Source organism: Botryllus schlosseri, chromosome 10, assembly GCF_051294905.1.
Source record: "Botryllus schlosseri isolate E-star chromosome 10, Bs_hap1, whole genome shotgun sequence".
In the NCBI taxonomy this organism is placed as follows: domain Eukaryota; kingdom Metazoa; phylum Chordata; class Ascidiacea; order Stolidobranchia; family Styelidae; genus Botryllus; species Botryllus schlosseri.
Genome location: NC_137245.1, coordinates 19,952,547 through 19,967,955, shown reverse-complemented (window position 1 = coordinate 19,967,955; position 15,409 = coordinate 19,952,547). Strand labels below are relative to the sequence as shown.

At 41.5% G+C, this 15,409-nt stretch overlaps 1 protein-coding gene across 1 annotated transcript; it reads left to right on the top strand.

Annotated features, from left to right (window-relative positions):
- The first annotated feature begins 17 nt into the window (after positions 1-17).
- On the top strand, positions 18-15,350 carry LOC145448020 (galactose-3-O-sulfotransferase 2-like). The gene is made up of 8 exons (XM_080326324.1): positions 18-410; positions 1,757-1,927; positions 8,757-8,923; positions 8,980-9,076; positions 11,221-11,336; positions 12,209-12,356; positions 12,650-12,766; positions 14,933-15,350. The coding sequence occupies exons 1-8, from the start codon at positions 216-218 to the stop codon at positions 15,257-15,259; spliced, it is 1,338 nt and encodes a 445-aa protein (XP_080182450.1). The 5' UTR covers positions 18-215; the 3' UTR covers positions 15,260-15,350.
- The last annotated feature ends 59 nt before the right edge of the window (positions 15,351-15,409 follow it).

The window sequence follows — 15,409 nt, the reverse complement described above, 5'->3', positions numbered from 1 at the left end:
AGATTATAGGCAACAGCTATGGACCTACCGTTGACAGTAGGGCTGCTTCATTGCTGCACGCATGTCAAACTACCGTCGCCTCATTAGTAGTACTACGTAAGTAGCACTTCCCTACGAAGCCACTCGCCGATAGTCGCATACCCGCAGGCAGATTTAGTTATAATTCCAGCGATGCACGCTTAGTATAACCGGTATGCTGCAACAGTCCAGGCCTCATGAAATCGCACGCTAAACAAGCGTTTGCGATATGTTTCACGGTTTCAATATTGAGCTATTATAGTATCGGCTATTACTATCCCATATGGAACAAGGAGCAAGGCCAGGAGAGGATCGCAAATCGCGAAGCAGAAAATGAAACGGAGGCAAACGTGTTCAGCGCAAACATAACTCGAATACAGGAAATTAATAACGTAAGATCACGATTTGACAAATCAAGTTCACCATTTTGTAGCAGTAATTCCTCTTGAGTAGCATCAGGGAATAATTACGTTGTATTTTCAAATCGCGTTGCACGGTGTTCAATGCACCTGGACGTTCTAATGCCTCTAGCACAGAGTTTCTCAACCGCCGGTTCGACAGATATATTAGAATTTTATATCTCAATTCCAGAATGCACGAAGTTGGGCACTTTTAAACAAACTTCGTTGAATTCCTACAGTACAATTAAGCGACACTTGACAGTATGATAGAAGGCAGAGGCTATAGTAAATAGCAAACTCGCATTTCGCTCAAAGGATACCGAACAATCCCAATCAAGTTAGTCGTAATTAAAAGGACTTCGCTAGCTTCACCATGCAGAAACTCTAATAGAACCACATGTGAATATCTAGCATTAAAAATACACTATTGAACGAAGTTTCCAATATTACATTTAAGTTACATGATTTGTCGCTATTAAATTATGGCAAACTTTGGTTTTTGAAAGTTCTCCGGTCCGCAACGTACGTTCTGAAGTTTTACCGGTCCGCGAGATCAAAAAGGTTGAGAACCACTGCTCTAGCAGCTGTTGCTGTTTACCAAATGCGGCACACGGTATCACAGATATTCCCGAAGTAATCCGTCTGACGTAAGTAACAATGTCTATACCCGTGTTTCCTAACCTTTACCACCCTGGTCAACGCTTACGCTAATCCACAAGTCTTCGTGAACCCCAGATTTTCGCTGAGTCAATGAAGCAACATTCAACCAAGAAACACATCTAATTAGTAAACTAAACATCTCTAGTACATTACTATAGAATACTGGTGCACGAAATGAACTGTGCATCAACAAGGTGTTAAAAGAACAAAATGAAAACATTATAATGGATTGCAAATCAATGTGACTTCTACTGATACCAGTTCAGAAATGCGAGGCTATACCCTGAAAAGTGTCTTCGTATCGTTCGGTCGAATCGCAACAGCGTAATACCAATTGCCTATTTCAAATGAGCTAATAACTATTGGAGACGGAAGTGGCATTTCAGAAGGATGTGGTCTCGATTTCGAACCACAACTTCCCCTACAAACGCCACTGCATACGAATACCACAGCACCAGCAGTCACAATTCGACTACTTATCGGGCCTAATTGCCTACAGCCAATAGCCTGAGCCAAGTTGTCGCAAATCATATGTAGCCTATGAGTTGCGTGTGTGTCTTGGCGTTCGGGGAACCCATGAGACTGGCTCAGTGAACCCCGGGTCCGGGGATACCAGTTAAGAACTACTGGTTTTTACCCAAAATAACGGAGAAAATATTTCCGCGTTCTGTCTTTAGAACGTATCGCTGCATCAACAGCGAAAGAACATCTCGAAAGTGTCACGGGAAGTCAGCAAATGCTCTCCGGCAAGAAATCTAGTGTTTGTTAAAACACACAAGACAGCCGGGACAAGCGTCCGCGCCATGATAGACGAACACGTAGGAAAACTGGGCCAATGGACAAAAATTGTAAGTCAGTCCAAATTTTAGAAGATTACAGTTATCTACAGAAAACATGCAGCAACTTGCATAGATGCATTGCAGTTGCATGAGTTCAATTGTCGCTGAACTCCTCAAACAAGGGGTCTCATTCATGCTGTATTCAGTCGATGCGCTTCGGTCAATCTATATTGTTGAACGAGAATGTTGGACAGCATCAAGTGCCGCTTTTACAATCCTGTCCACTAGCATTACTTCGACACAGCGCGTCAGTGGGCTGCAACGCAATAACGGCCAGTCGTGACGGTCAACATTTGCCTCGAAATAAAACAACCTTCTATGATTCTGTATCAGTATCAGTTTATAAATATTTTCATCATTTCAAAATACCACAAAACTACGATATAATGAAAAGATAGGAAGGTGTCGAAACGACTTGGAGTAGTCTTTGAATCAGACACACATACACGGGCCTATGCCAGCACTTCGTCAGGCCCCCAAAAACGTTGGTCTTGGGCCCCTCATAGGTTGATAAACGAAACCACCATCAGGCTGTGCTTTTTTGCAGCTACTTGTCAGCGAGATCTGTTGTGCTGTTTAGTGAGTCAGCTTATATGATAGGCTTACCATATTTTGGAAATAAATCTAAAAAGATGACACTTTTTGAGAAATTTGAGACTTGCAAAACCGGAGAAGAATTCTCAAAAATTGGTGAATTTTTCCCACTTTGTGATCGGTTGACTAAAAAAAGGTCAACTTTCCGCTCAGAGCTCAATACCGTTTTTCTCTCCGCATTGCTAGGTGGTTGAAAGGTCAACTTTCCGCTCAGAGCTCAAATCACCGGTTTTCACTCCGAAATACCCGCCGGAGCGTCACTTCTGTGCTAATTTATGGCATATCACTCGCATTTTGCTCTAACTGTGACCTACATTTTCTAAAGAGGACAAAATCTCAAAAAAGAGGACAAAAGGGCGTCCTCCGAGGACACTTTCAAAAAAGTCAAAAAAGAGGACAAATCCTCTTCAAAGAGGACGTATGGTAACCCTAGCTTATAACGACTAGACTCGCACGTCGCGAAAATTTTCCCATAATTCATGTTTGAATCGTTAAATATGATCGGGAATTGCATATGTATTGCTATCAATTTTTTATCGTCTCTCTGCTCACGCAATCCGATTTACCCGTAGAGCTGAGAGACGTGTCTTGGAAAATGTATGGGCCGTAAATAATAATGAAACAGCTTCGGGCAGACCGGTTGGTATAATCATAGTGTCCTACAATGATGTGGACACAAGCAAATCTGACGGCTCACTGCGATTGGTCGACATCACACTTTCCATTTGGCTAAAGGCGATTTGACCGTATTTTTTTACTGGCTTGCCGAGCACGAAATTTGACAAAATTTGTATCAATAGAAAGCTACCGAGGTACTGATTACGCAATACGCATACATAAATGATTGTGCTCGTGATCCTGGAACTCCCAAAATCATAGCCTCGAACTTTGATTGTATCTGAGTTTGGTATTGTGACGCAACAATGCCGTCTGGAAGCAAGTGAGGAGCAGCGCAAACCGCAAGCGTATTGGCCATTGTCGCGCAAGCGATTAAACATTCATACTCTCACTCTCACTACGCATTTGCTCCGAGCTTCTGCTGCTTATTCCAGAAGACATTGTTTCGTCATGATACCAAACTACGTTACAATCAATATTCGAGGCTTATATTTGGGGGTTCCAAGGCCACGAGCCCAATAACATTTATATTATCGTCATCAGTACCCCGGTAGCTTTCGATTGATGCCAATTTTATCAAATTTCGCGCTCGGCAAGCCAGTCAAAGATTACCGACAAATTGCCTTTGAACAAATGGAAAGTGTGACGTTGACTAATCGCAGTGAGCCGTGAGATTTGCTTGTATCCACAGCATAGTAGGACACTGTGGTATAATGACTTCGTATTCGTAACATGATGTGATTTCCTGATCTCCTGTCTGCTATGTCAAAAGGTATTGAAATCGCCGAAGCGTAGTAAAATAAAAGACACACACGATATCTTCACTGGCAAATAATCAGAGGTGGTCAGTAACGAAGTACTTCTACTTTTTCGAAGTACTCAAGTAGTTTTCCTCTACTTCTGGTACTTACTCAAGTAGATCTGATTTTTGCTACTTCTACTTCTACTTCATAATATTTTGTGATCTACTTACTTACTTTTCGCTATTTTCAGTGTGTCAAGTAGAAGTAGTTCAATCTTCCAATCAGGAAGATAGCCTGAGGAATTTCGGGGCTGTTTTCACGGAGCATCAACATTTAATTTTCATAAAAGTTGAGTAAAGCCCAGAATTTTCGTCGCGCTTCGCGTGCAGTGGATACGGCGTTACTAGTATGATTTCACGAAAGTATCGATGAATATAATTTAGGTAGCGGGTTGGCGTGGTTCCGTTCACACCACATTGTCGCCCTTCGCCCATATGAAATAATTCATCGCAGTATATATGGCTCATCATAACGTTTGAAACTGATGTTTCGCAATCTAGCATTTACATGTCATTTATCATATCGTAATCTAGCATGTCCATGGCGCGTCCTGACCTGGAAAAGTGGACTCTGACATTTTTCGTTAGTTTTAGAGCTGGTTCAGCATACCACCTTTGAAACTTTCTGGACTAAAGGTATGAAAAACGTGTTCCACTTTTAGAACTAGTATTTATGTTTCATTTTCAATTCCCAGTATCATATACTTTGAGTTTGAGTTATAATTAATATCAGTTCTTTTGTATGGATAACATTCATGTTGAAGTATAAAAGCAAGTGTAACAATGCCTTTAATTTCCGGAAATAAAGATATGCAATATCGCATTTTTACGATCCACCATATTTTTTGTTCCGACGCGTCACTGAAGTGAATGAGTGGCGCTTTATCAGGTATCGGGATCCTGTCTGCTGCACACTAAATCTGGCAATGGGTACTAAGCAAGCGTTGCGTATCTCAAATCTCTTCTGTTTCAAATACAAGCAGTCCAAAACATACAATACGGAATAGCTTGTTCAGAATATAGATACGTTAAATGGCGAGATTCGCAAGATTGCTTGCTCGTCCGATAACAGTTGAATGGAGAAAGAAATAACAGCGACAGAGCAATATAAAGGTAAACGAGAACGGACGGCGCAACAATTAAATTAACCAATCATCAACCAAACAGAACAATTAAGAGTTGTCGAGGAAAATAACGGAACGCAAATAAAGGACAGTTGAATTAAACTGATTCACTAAAACATCCAAACTGATCAACTAAAAACATGACTCGTCAAAACAAAAGTTTACTAATCGCGCAAAGTGTTTACACCGTATCCTATACAACTTCTCCGTATTGCTCTTCGACTAAACTACGGACCTTATAATATTGGGGATGGCGCCATACCATGTTATTTTATAAAACGTGCTGTTCGAGAAAACAGGATAAGTATCGCATTTCCATATGAATCCTATCATTTTCATCCCATGATGTGGACGAATGCTTATGCTATCGAAAATTGGATACCTGCTGGTATGCATCAATATGAATCAAGCTCGTCACCTTTTGCATAGCTCAATTTGCACCTTTACACAATCCTAGTGAACAAATTAGGATCGTTTTCACAACTACTTACTTACTTGAGTACTTTTAAAGTCAGTCAATTCTACTTCTACTTCAAGTAGTTTTAGGTTGCTTATGAAAGAAGTACTTCTACTCGTACTTGAGTAGATTTTTTCGTCGCTACTTCTACTTCTACTTGAGTAGCTTTCTTGACTACTTTGACCACCTCTGCAAATAATTGATCCTTGGGGGATGGGATTGTCTTGTGGGTTCAGATTGCTTGGACAATGAACAATCATGGACATATGAACATTCGGCGCCAGCCATTTAGCTCCCGTGGGCAATTAAACATGTATCATAAGGACAGTCCTTTTCCGTTAAGGTTTTCTCGCTGGCGATCGTTCTGGCACACTTCTCGGAGTCGCATGTTACATGGCCAAAACTTCATATGTCTTGGTGCGTCGTGGCGCGGTTATGGCCGACGCCTAAATGCCCATTTCTATAAATCTATAATCTATTAATTGGGGGGTTTGGGGTACGGCAGTTACGGTTCTGTCTATGCCAGTGGTTCTTAACCTTTTTTCCTCCAGCGCCCCCTTGTAAAGATTATCGGGCTCCAGCGCCCCCCAACCTCATATTGTAAGGGATGTACCAAAGACAATGAGTAAGAGGGAGGGCCGTAACAGAACTTCGTCCACCCCCCTAAAAACAATTGTCTTGCGCACCCATAGCGTGATAAACCAAACTTCTGAGGGCTTCGCCCCAAGAATCCCGTAGCGTGATTTCGATGGTCAGCAAAGTTTGTGTGGCCTAGGCCTGGTCGCTTTAGGTGCCAAAATATTCTATAGTGCATGAATAAATAGGTGGTAATTACATATATATGTCGCTGTAAACTTTTTATCTTCTCAGCCCACGTAATCATATTTACCAGTAGCGGTGACTGAGCTGTTGTATTGGAAAATAAACGGCACGTAATTAATAATAAACATATTCGGGCGTGCCCGTAGGTACAATTAATTCGTTACCAGGGCCGTAACAGCACTTCGTCAACCCCCCAAAAAACGTTGGTCTTGGGCCCCCCGTAGGGTAATAAACCAAACTTCAGGGGGCTCCGCCCCCAGAGCCCCCTTCGGCTATCCGCTTTTTGTTGATACTGGTCATCTACATTGGGTGTGCATTTACTGAGCCAGCTATTCTCGCCTAGACGCGCCAAGCGCCAAAAATTTCAATAATTATTGATTGAATTGGTCAATATGATCGGGAAGTGCATATATATTAATATCAATTTTTATCCTTTCTCTGCTCACGTAAACAGATTTACCGGTAGAGCTGAGTGATGTGTGATTGAAAGGGTAGGACCCCTCAATAATAATTAAACATCTTAGGGTGTATACCCGTTGGCAGGAACGAAACGACACTTCGTCAGGCCCGCCGAAAAAACTTGGGTCTTGGGCTTCCATAGGGTGATAAACCGACCGCCCCCCATCACGTTGTTCGCTTTTGCCACGAAATCAGCTGTACTGTTTAGCGAGACAGTGCGAAGCGCGAAAATTTTCGATAATTCACGATAAAATCGGTCAATAAGATCGGGAATTGCATATATATTGCTATCAATTTCTTGTCCTCTCTGCACACGTTACCAGATTTACCGGTAGAGCTGAGTGAGGTGAAATGTTCCCTCTAAGCTGCGCACGTGCGCAGTTCTGACACGGTCTCTGCGCACAGAAAATCTACGTTGCGCACAACAAATCCGAAGTTATGACATTTTTTTAGTCGTTACGCACTGTTGTCCAAGGGTCTGCGCAGTGAGTTTGTGAGTGTGCGCAGACTCGTCAAAGTGTAGATGGAACATTGTGAGGTGTCTTGGAAACTATAGGGGCCGTAATTAATAATTAAACATTGCCGGGCGGGCGGACCCGCTGATATGACTTCGTAGCATGATGTTATTTCGTGACCTTCTGTCTGCTATATCAAAAAATATAGAATCGCCCAACAGGGATATCGCTCAACGGGGATATCTAGTTCTATATATCCATGTCGTCCAATGGTACTAAACTAAAAGACGCACACGATTTCAAATTGGTATTTCTTCACTGGCATATTATTTTTCCCTGCCAGATGGAATTCGTCTTCTGAGGTTCAGATTGCCAAGACAGGAACATTCGGTGCCAGTCATTTAGGCGCCTATGGACAATTAAACCTATATGTCTTTTGTAGGCTATAAATAACGAAGTTTTCGGTGTTAATTCGCTCCGAATATACTCATTAAGGATATGTCCTACTACCACATCATCTACTGCGAAGCCATTTTTCTACAGCGCCCCCCATACCGCCCCCCTGAGCCCAGCGCCCCCCATATCGCCCCCTGAGCGTTTTCGCCCCCCCTTCAAAATCGCCAGCGCCCCTTGGGGGGCGCTGGAGGCAAGGTTAAGAACCACTGGTCTATGCGATATAAAGAAGGGGAATGCACAGTTGCACACTGAATAAAAAATAAAGCATCAGGCGTCTGCTGTTTTCGACTCCATTCCATTCATCGGTACCTTTTCTTCGGATTTACCATAAGTTTCTGTCACGTCTAATTCATTCTCATTTATTCGCTTGAAATCTGATCAGATCCCCAGGAAGATTCGTCGCCTTCGTCTTCGCCAAGTCCCCGTCTTGCTTTTAGTGGTGCCTGTCAAACAGTATCGTGGACTCGGCTTCGGGCCGCTAGAGGTCAGGCGTGACATTATTCTGGACAGAGATGAGCGGATTTGTAATTTCCATGTCCTAATCCAATCCAAATCCGAATCTTCAAATCCTAATCCTAATCCATACCTGTTTCATATTCAAGTCCATGTCCAATCCTAATCCGATTCCAACTGGAAATTCAGAAAAAATGCTAATTTATGCAAGGGAGGGATTGGAAAATTTTCTTTCGCAACCATTCGATTGCCTTGATTCAAGATAACCTAGTATCCATAAGTACATTTATAACTGATCTGAATAAGGTTTGTCACCATTCGCCACACGACATATCAATCTCGCGGAAAATAGGTAAATCCAATCCAAATCCTAATCCGTTCAGAAAAAAATCTCTAATCCTAATCCAATCCAAATCCGACAAAATTTCACAAATCCTGTTTTTTCAAATCCTAATCCTAATCCATGCTCCTCTCTGACTGGAAATGACTTGATCGTAATATGTCCAACGTCCATATTACCCATATTGCGACGCATTCAATATCCCTAGGGCCTAAGTCTAAGACAACTCTCTAACCGTCTTATCATTCGAACGTTCAGCAAAAGAGATTTCCTATTCCATTCATCGGTGGATATCCTGGCCATTTCAGAGCCAAGTACTTGATCGATGATGAATCAAAGCTTGGGCAATCGAAGCCTAATGTTATATCAGGGCACCTGAGATTCAACAGGTCAGCGGTGCGACAAGTTATGCCGCTCGGGACAAGGTAACATTTTGCCACTAAGTTTTAATACTAATAATACGAATGTTAACTCTTTCAAGGTATATAACCATTATTAGGGATCCTGCTAAAGTCTTATATTCTTCATTTCAATATTACTATGGATCTGTTCGGCACCCGAACCTGCATCGAAAAAGGGTTAGTAGAGTTATTACTTCATTTTTCAGCTAGTTTGCGATATTACCCGGAGCTATAAGGATCAACGTCAAACGTGCATCTGTTTCGCCGGTTACATACCAATACCGAGAATGCTATTACCGAGATAGACACGACCAGTGGTGTCCCTACGAATGGGGGGGCCTGGGCGAGACTTCCCGGGGGGCCCTATAAGTATGTAATCGTAACTTCTGGGAGGCTCCGCCCCCCACACACCCCTTTCGATTATATTATTAGTATTATTATTTATCCATCACCACGTCAAGGTTTGTGCCAGGTGCTGGATTAGGCCATATCTACTATTGCATGAGTGCAAGGTTATAGACTACATCCAAACTAAGTAATTCTACCGCATGCAGAGACGTGATGATTATAGGGATATGGGACTTTTCTAACAAATGCAGGGATTTGATGATCATTGACATATCCATACGAAATCATCTTCTTGATTGATACACGGATTTCCACATTAATTCGCTATAATCCTTGAAAAAAGCGCTTAAACCAAGCCATTTTTACGATCCGATATATTTTTTATTAATGTATACTAATCGCGCAAAGTGTTAAAACCGTATCCGATACAACTTTTCCGTATTGCTTTTCGACTAGACTACGGGCCTTATAATATGGGGGGCGCAATGCCATGATATCTAAAACTGGGTGTTCGATTAAACAAAGGATTAGTATCCCAGTCCCATATCAATGCTATCGTTTGTATCACATGAAGCGAACGAATGCTTATTATGTCGGAAATTGGTGCCTCCTGGGATGCATCAATATGAATCAAGCTCTCTACACCTTCCGCATAGCTCAATTTGCAGCTTTTGACAGTTCATGCGAACGAATTACGACCGTATTCACAACTATTTACTTACTTGAGTAGATTTAAAGTCAGTCAATTCTACTTGTACTTCAAGTAGTTTTAGGTTGCTTTTGAAATGACTATTTCTACTCGTACTTGAGTAGCTTTCTTGAATACTTTGACCACCTATGGGTAGAGATTTACTTCATTTAGTGTACAGTAATACTAAGCGTGGAAACATGTTAGTATGTAGTTCATTCAAAACATTTATTGGAATCAAATTAAGTTATTAGCAGAAGGTTGTAGAAACATAGAATAAGTAGAAAATAGGGATGGTATGAACCCTTTTTACGAGGTCCGGGAAAGGTCAATTAAAATCATAGTGTGTTAATCACAAGCTTGATTTCTCTCCGCCCGTGGCGACAAAGGATTTTATATGTAATAAGCTCCAATCTATCCACTGTTCTATCCATAATAATATTTATTATCCTTTTGTCGTTGCACCGGAATCTGACATTAATTCAAAGATTATTAACGATTGTGAGCTCGATGACGCAAGTATATCCTCTTTTGGTCAGGAGAACAATGTTTGCTATAATTCTTCTTGCGAACACATATTTATGTGAGTCAGGATTTTCATCGTTAGTTGCTATCAAAACAAAGAGTCAAAACCGGTTGAATACATAAGATGATATGCGTGTCGAAAGACTAAGCCACAATTTCTAATTGTTGTAGAAGCAACCATCTATGACAATTGCCATTAGGAATACCAAATCGAAGATATTGAAAAACAAATTGCATTCGATACTCTCAAATTTTAAGAAAATAAACATTTCGTTTCCAATTCGTTTCAATATCATTGCACCCCACCCAATTGAAGCGGTTCAAACTTTTTTCGGATTACGTCGCAAAAGGGGTCATACAAAATCATAAAAATACAGAAAGATGTTTAAGAACTCCTGGAGTAAGTTAGAACTTCTTGTGTGGCGTCGCAGCATTTTTGCTATCATGTGCCCACCATCCCAGCAAGTCATTAAATTCGGTTCCGCTCTACTATACCACTGCAGGATCGTTTCTGAATTGAATCAGCATATCATTTGATCGCATGCCCTCCATCCGGCATTCATTGATTTTCTACTGTTCATGTTACTGGACCAATTTTTTGTAAGTTTGGATAACGAGTATAGTACGCGTGTATAGCACTACGCATCGTAGAGTCGTAAACGATTACTAAGAGCGTACGATATTTGCATCACTTGGTTGAGACGCCAACGTCGCGATACCGAGATCTAACTTCGCCTCATTCCTTGCAATCCTTTTATAGGTCAACTGTTATAACTCACCTTTCTTGGATCTTCTCGGAAAGTTCAACATTCCATTTGAATCATATCTAAAAATCGCGCCGTTGAAACTGAGCAAGTCTGTTCCATGGTATTTTAGGTAATAAGTTTTTCTATATAAATTTAAAGACATGTCGTGGTTCATTTGCGCACATGTGATCACAACAGCCACAGTATATTCAAACGGGAATGTTTTAGCATCGTGTTAGGCGTTGCTGATATTTATAAGTGGTTTCATGACGACATGACAACTGTTTCCGGATTACAACGTCAATTATTAATCCAAATTCCGACCGGATAATTTGTCTTCATGGCATATTCGTGATGCTGATGTGGGATTCACGTAGCAACTGATATCGAGCTCGTTTTTCCCTGTGTTGAAGTTCGCAAATATCCCTGGACGTGAGTCGTGATATATTCCGTTTATACTGCTCAATATAGCCGTAGCTCATTGGTGCGAGCACGGCAGGTCTCCCAACCTGCGGACCTGTGATATCCCATCCGCGACAGTCACACTACAACACAGCGACCGCAATTATAAACCCGGGAATGTATTAGGGTTGCGGCAGGATGGACAATTGGACATGGACATCTGTCCTTGAGGCCAAACTACAATGCGACTACTGTTCCGGGAAAATGCAAATGACATGAAGGGCATGGATTTGATGGCCTCGCTTAGCATCGTCAACTTGCTTTATAAACCACAATATTTATCTTACATGCCAGATCGTTTCATATTGTCATAACATCTGACACATTGAGGTTATACAAGTTCTCAATACACCTATACACCAGCCGCTACCTCCGCAAGCCTATTCTGCTTTGTCACACGATGATTATTATAGACAGGCACAATAATCTAGAACAGTTTCGCCAGTTACAAAAAACGTATTGCTAATCATTCATCCTCAACCTCACCTGGCGATCTGAATGAATCATTGGCCATTCATGTGTGTTGAATTGAACATGCAGGAGTCTAAATCCTCAATCGCATGACTTGGGGTTGGATCCCACTGGAACTGACGATGGGTACATCCGAGCCATGCTGAAAGAATTGGAGTCGTCTTTTGATTTGATCATGATCGCTGACTACTTCGCCGAGTCCTTAGTCCTCTTGCGGGTAAGAAAGCATTTCAATCCCCTTCCGATTACCTTGAAGGCTTGCTGACACATCTTGGAAAGCCTTGGAAAGATGTGTTCAGTGCGATATCGACAATGAGTTGTACCTTAGTATGCTTACGTCAATCCTGGTATGGGGATAATTGTGAGATATAATTTATAAGATGTCATTCCAGATTACAGTCGATTCATCATGCGGAAACATTTATCAAGATTCAGTTCTTCCATTAGTCTAAGTTGACATTAAGACAGAGCTGCGAATGCTATTGCTCAAATTGCTCAATGGTATTTCAGGAAACACTGTGTATGGATTGGGCTGACTTATCCACCGAGATACGAAATAGAGGGCGACATACCGACAAGCAATTCAGTAGGAAGGAGATGCAATCCATAAGGAGTTTGAATAAACTGGTATGTATTTTCACATTGTGTCTGTCATTATTACAGTCTGATGCAACCATGAGCTTATTATGGGCAATTAGTGGCATCCACTCGTCGAAGGGACAAATCCGGCGAATCCGAAGTAAAAATCCTCTTTTGTCTACCTGAGTCAACGTAAATCATGGTAAGGTTACCGTCTACAGCCCACAACGATAAATATTTGTTCGAGACCTGTACTATACCAGACAAGTCGATATAGCAGACATATTGTCTGGCTCGAGCTATTGCGGTTATATAGGTAATCCCAATATTCTCATACGCGGTAAGAGCGAAAGAACAAATAACCATAGATGGCCACAGTAGTCAGCTTTGCTATCCGGGTATACAAGCTCAAGTAACACAGTAAATTTCTACTCAATTACAAATATGTAGCTATTTTCAAGGCCTGCTAGGACTACTTGAAGTGGAAGTATAAATGAAAGGCAGGAATATTATACTCAAGAAAGTTGTTGGGTAAAGGTTTTGCAATCCGTGGTGGCAACTTTACAAGAGACTAACGTAAAAGGACCAATGCCACTCCAAATAGCTACAGTTTTCGAAAATATAATCAGCGGTTACTGGCATGACTATTTCACGCGGTTTTTATCTCAATTTCACACATACAATAGATACAAACGCATGTCAAAACTAATTTACACTTTACAAATCCAAATCGTAAAAAGAAAGTAGTTTTCGCTGGAAAAAACTGTTAAGGAGAAGAGAAGTAGTCTTAAAACAAAACCAATTTGAGTAAGTATAGTGCAAGAAAGCAAACCTAGTTGAGTACTTCGAAGTAGAAATAGGCTACATCGTTACTGACCATGACCACCTCTGTAAATAATATGACTTGATTCACGTGGTATAGCCGTCTGTATTACATTTCTCAAGATTCCTGTTGAATCGTAGACAGGTACAGTACGATTTTTCACACTCTACTGCAGGGGTCACCAACCCGGTGCCCGCGGGCACCAGGTAGCCCGCGAGGACTAGATGAATAGCCCGCGAGCCCGTTCTAAAAAAGGTGGAATAGCAGCATTTACTATTCGTCAGATTATTACCAGTGATTCTTTTAAATATATAGATTGATTGATTCAGCTATTCTTGTTTCATATACACTAACATGTAACTTACATATATAAACACTTGAAAATATCCTCAATTACAATTAGTAATATATAGATGTATGTGATAGAATCACCGGCAGAAATTGAAGATACGCCGCATTGCCTATACAGGCGACATGACGGAATGCCATTCACGGTCTTCTTGAAATGGCGGGGGGTTCCGTTATGATAGCTCGACGTCCAGGACAATGCCAAAGTAGTAAACAATATTACTATTCGGAGTTAGATGGCCGTGAAGTACTAGCAGATTTTGAATATCTGTATACCCATTACGTATTGCATCTTTTGACACAGCTTGTTTCTGTTACTCTCAACCATGGCCATGTAGGCCATGTCTCAACGCAGTTTAATATACCACGTTTCTAACTTTATGTAATCGTTGCTGCTGTCCGATATAATGAAATCTTGTCATTTCTGGATGCTGAACAGTTGGAGATTGAAATTGTAACACTGCAAAATGACCCCCATGCACCTCAGTCTGCAGCAAACGTTTGGTGCCTTGCTGACACGGTAAAGTACAGTGGTCTATGCGCAGCAGCTATGAAGGTTGCAAGCGTCTTTGGTTCAACTTATCGTTGTGAATTAGCCTTTTCGGACATGAACTTCATCAAAAACAAACACAAAACACGCTTAATCAATGCACATCTGGAACACTATCTCATAATTGCAGTGTCAAGTTACATACCAGAGTACAGCGCACTAGTTGATATCATACAATGTCAGGCTTCCCACTGACTGCTATAGAAACAGATAACATGATGTCCACTGTCCAGTCCTGCCCAGTGCTATGAATATCAAAGCGGAAATACAGTGTGGTACGGGTAAACGGCGGGAGTAAATAGTAGCCCGCCGCTTCAATCATTACGCAAAAGTAGCCCTCGGTTGCAAAAAGGTTGGTGACCCCTGCTCTACTGTATGTTACATGTCAATTCCTTTCAAATATTATGAGTCACATGTTTCGGAGACCTGTGTTTCCTGTAGTTTCGAGCGGTTAAATACTGATCTAACTCATGTTCCTCACTCAAAATGTCAGGATTATGCACTTTACACTCACTTCAACCAAACACTTTGGCGGAAAATCAGAAGTTACGGGCTCGATAGAATGGCGCGCGACGTAAAGAGGATACGAAAGGCCTTCACCGCCGATCAGCGTTCTCGATTGGAGATTACCGAGAAATCTGACCGCGGAATGGAATTCAATGGCGACGAGAATGAAGAAGTGTCAAAATATTATAAAATGGACCGCTCATCGAAACTGATAGAACGCCTCACCGCAGGAACCCAATTGTCTGCGGACAATAGGATTATTCGGGAATTGGCGGATTACATGAAGTCGAACGCGGGAATCTGTAACTTTTGATACTTGTGAGATATCTTGGCGCGGTCTCCCAAAGCAAATAACAGCGAAGTGATTGCTTGCGTCGCATCGGAAATAAACAACATACTACCAATATGATTCTGATGCGGTTCAGTCCAGACATATAGGGTAATCGTATTTGAAATCGTAACC

Bases quoted from the DNA above. Each gene is read 5' to 3' on its own strand.
- LOC145448020 (XM_080326324.1), top strand. From the start codon at position 216: ATGAAATCGCACGCTAAACAAGCGTTTGCGATATGTTTCACGGTTTCA. The intron at 11,337-12,208 runs GTAATAAGTTTT...TTGAACATGCAG, and splicing joins TCTGTTCCATGGTATTTTAG to GAGTCTAAATCCTCAATCGC. The intron at 12,357-12,649 runs GTAAGAAAGCAT...ATGGTATTTCAG, and splicing joins AGTCCTTAGTCCTCTTGCGG to GAAACACTGTGTATGGATTG.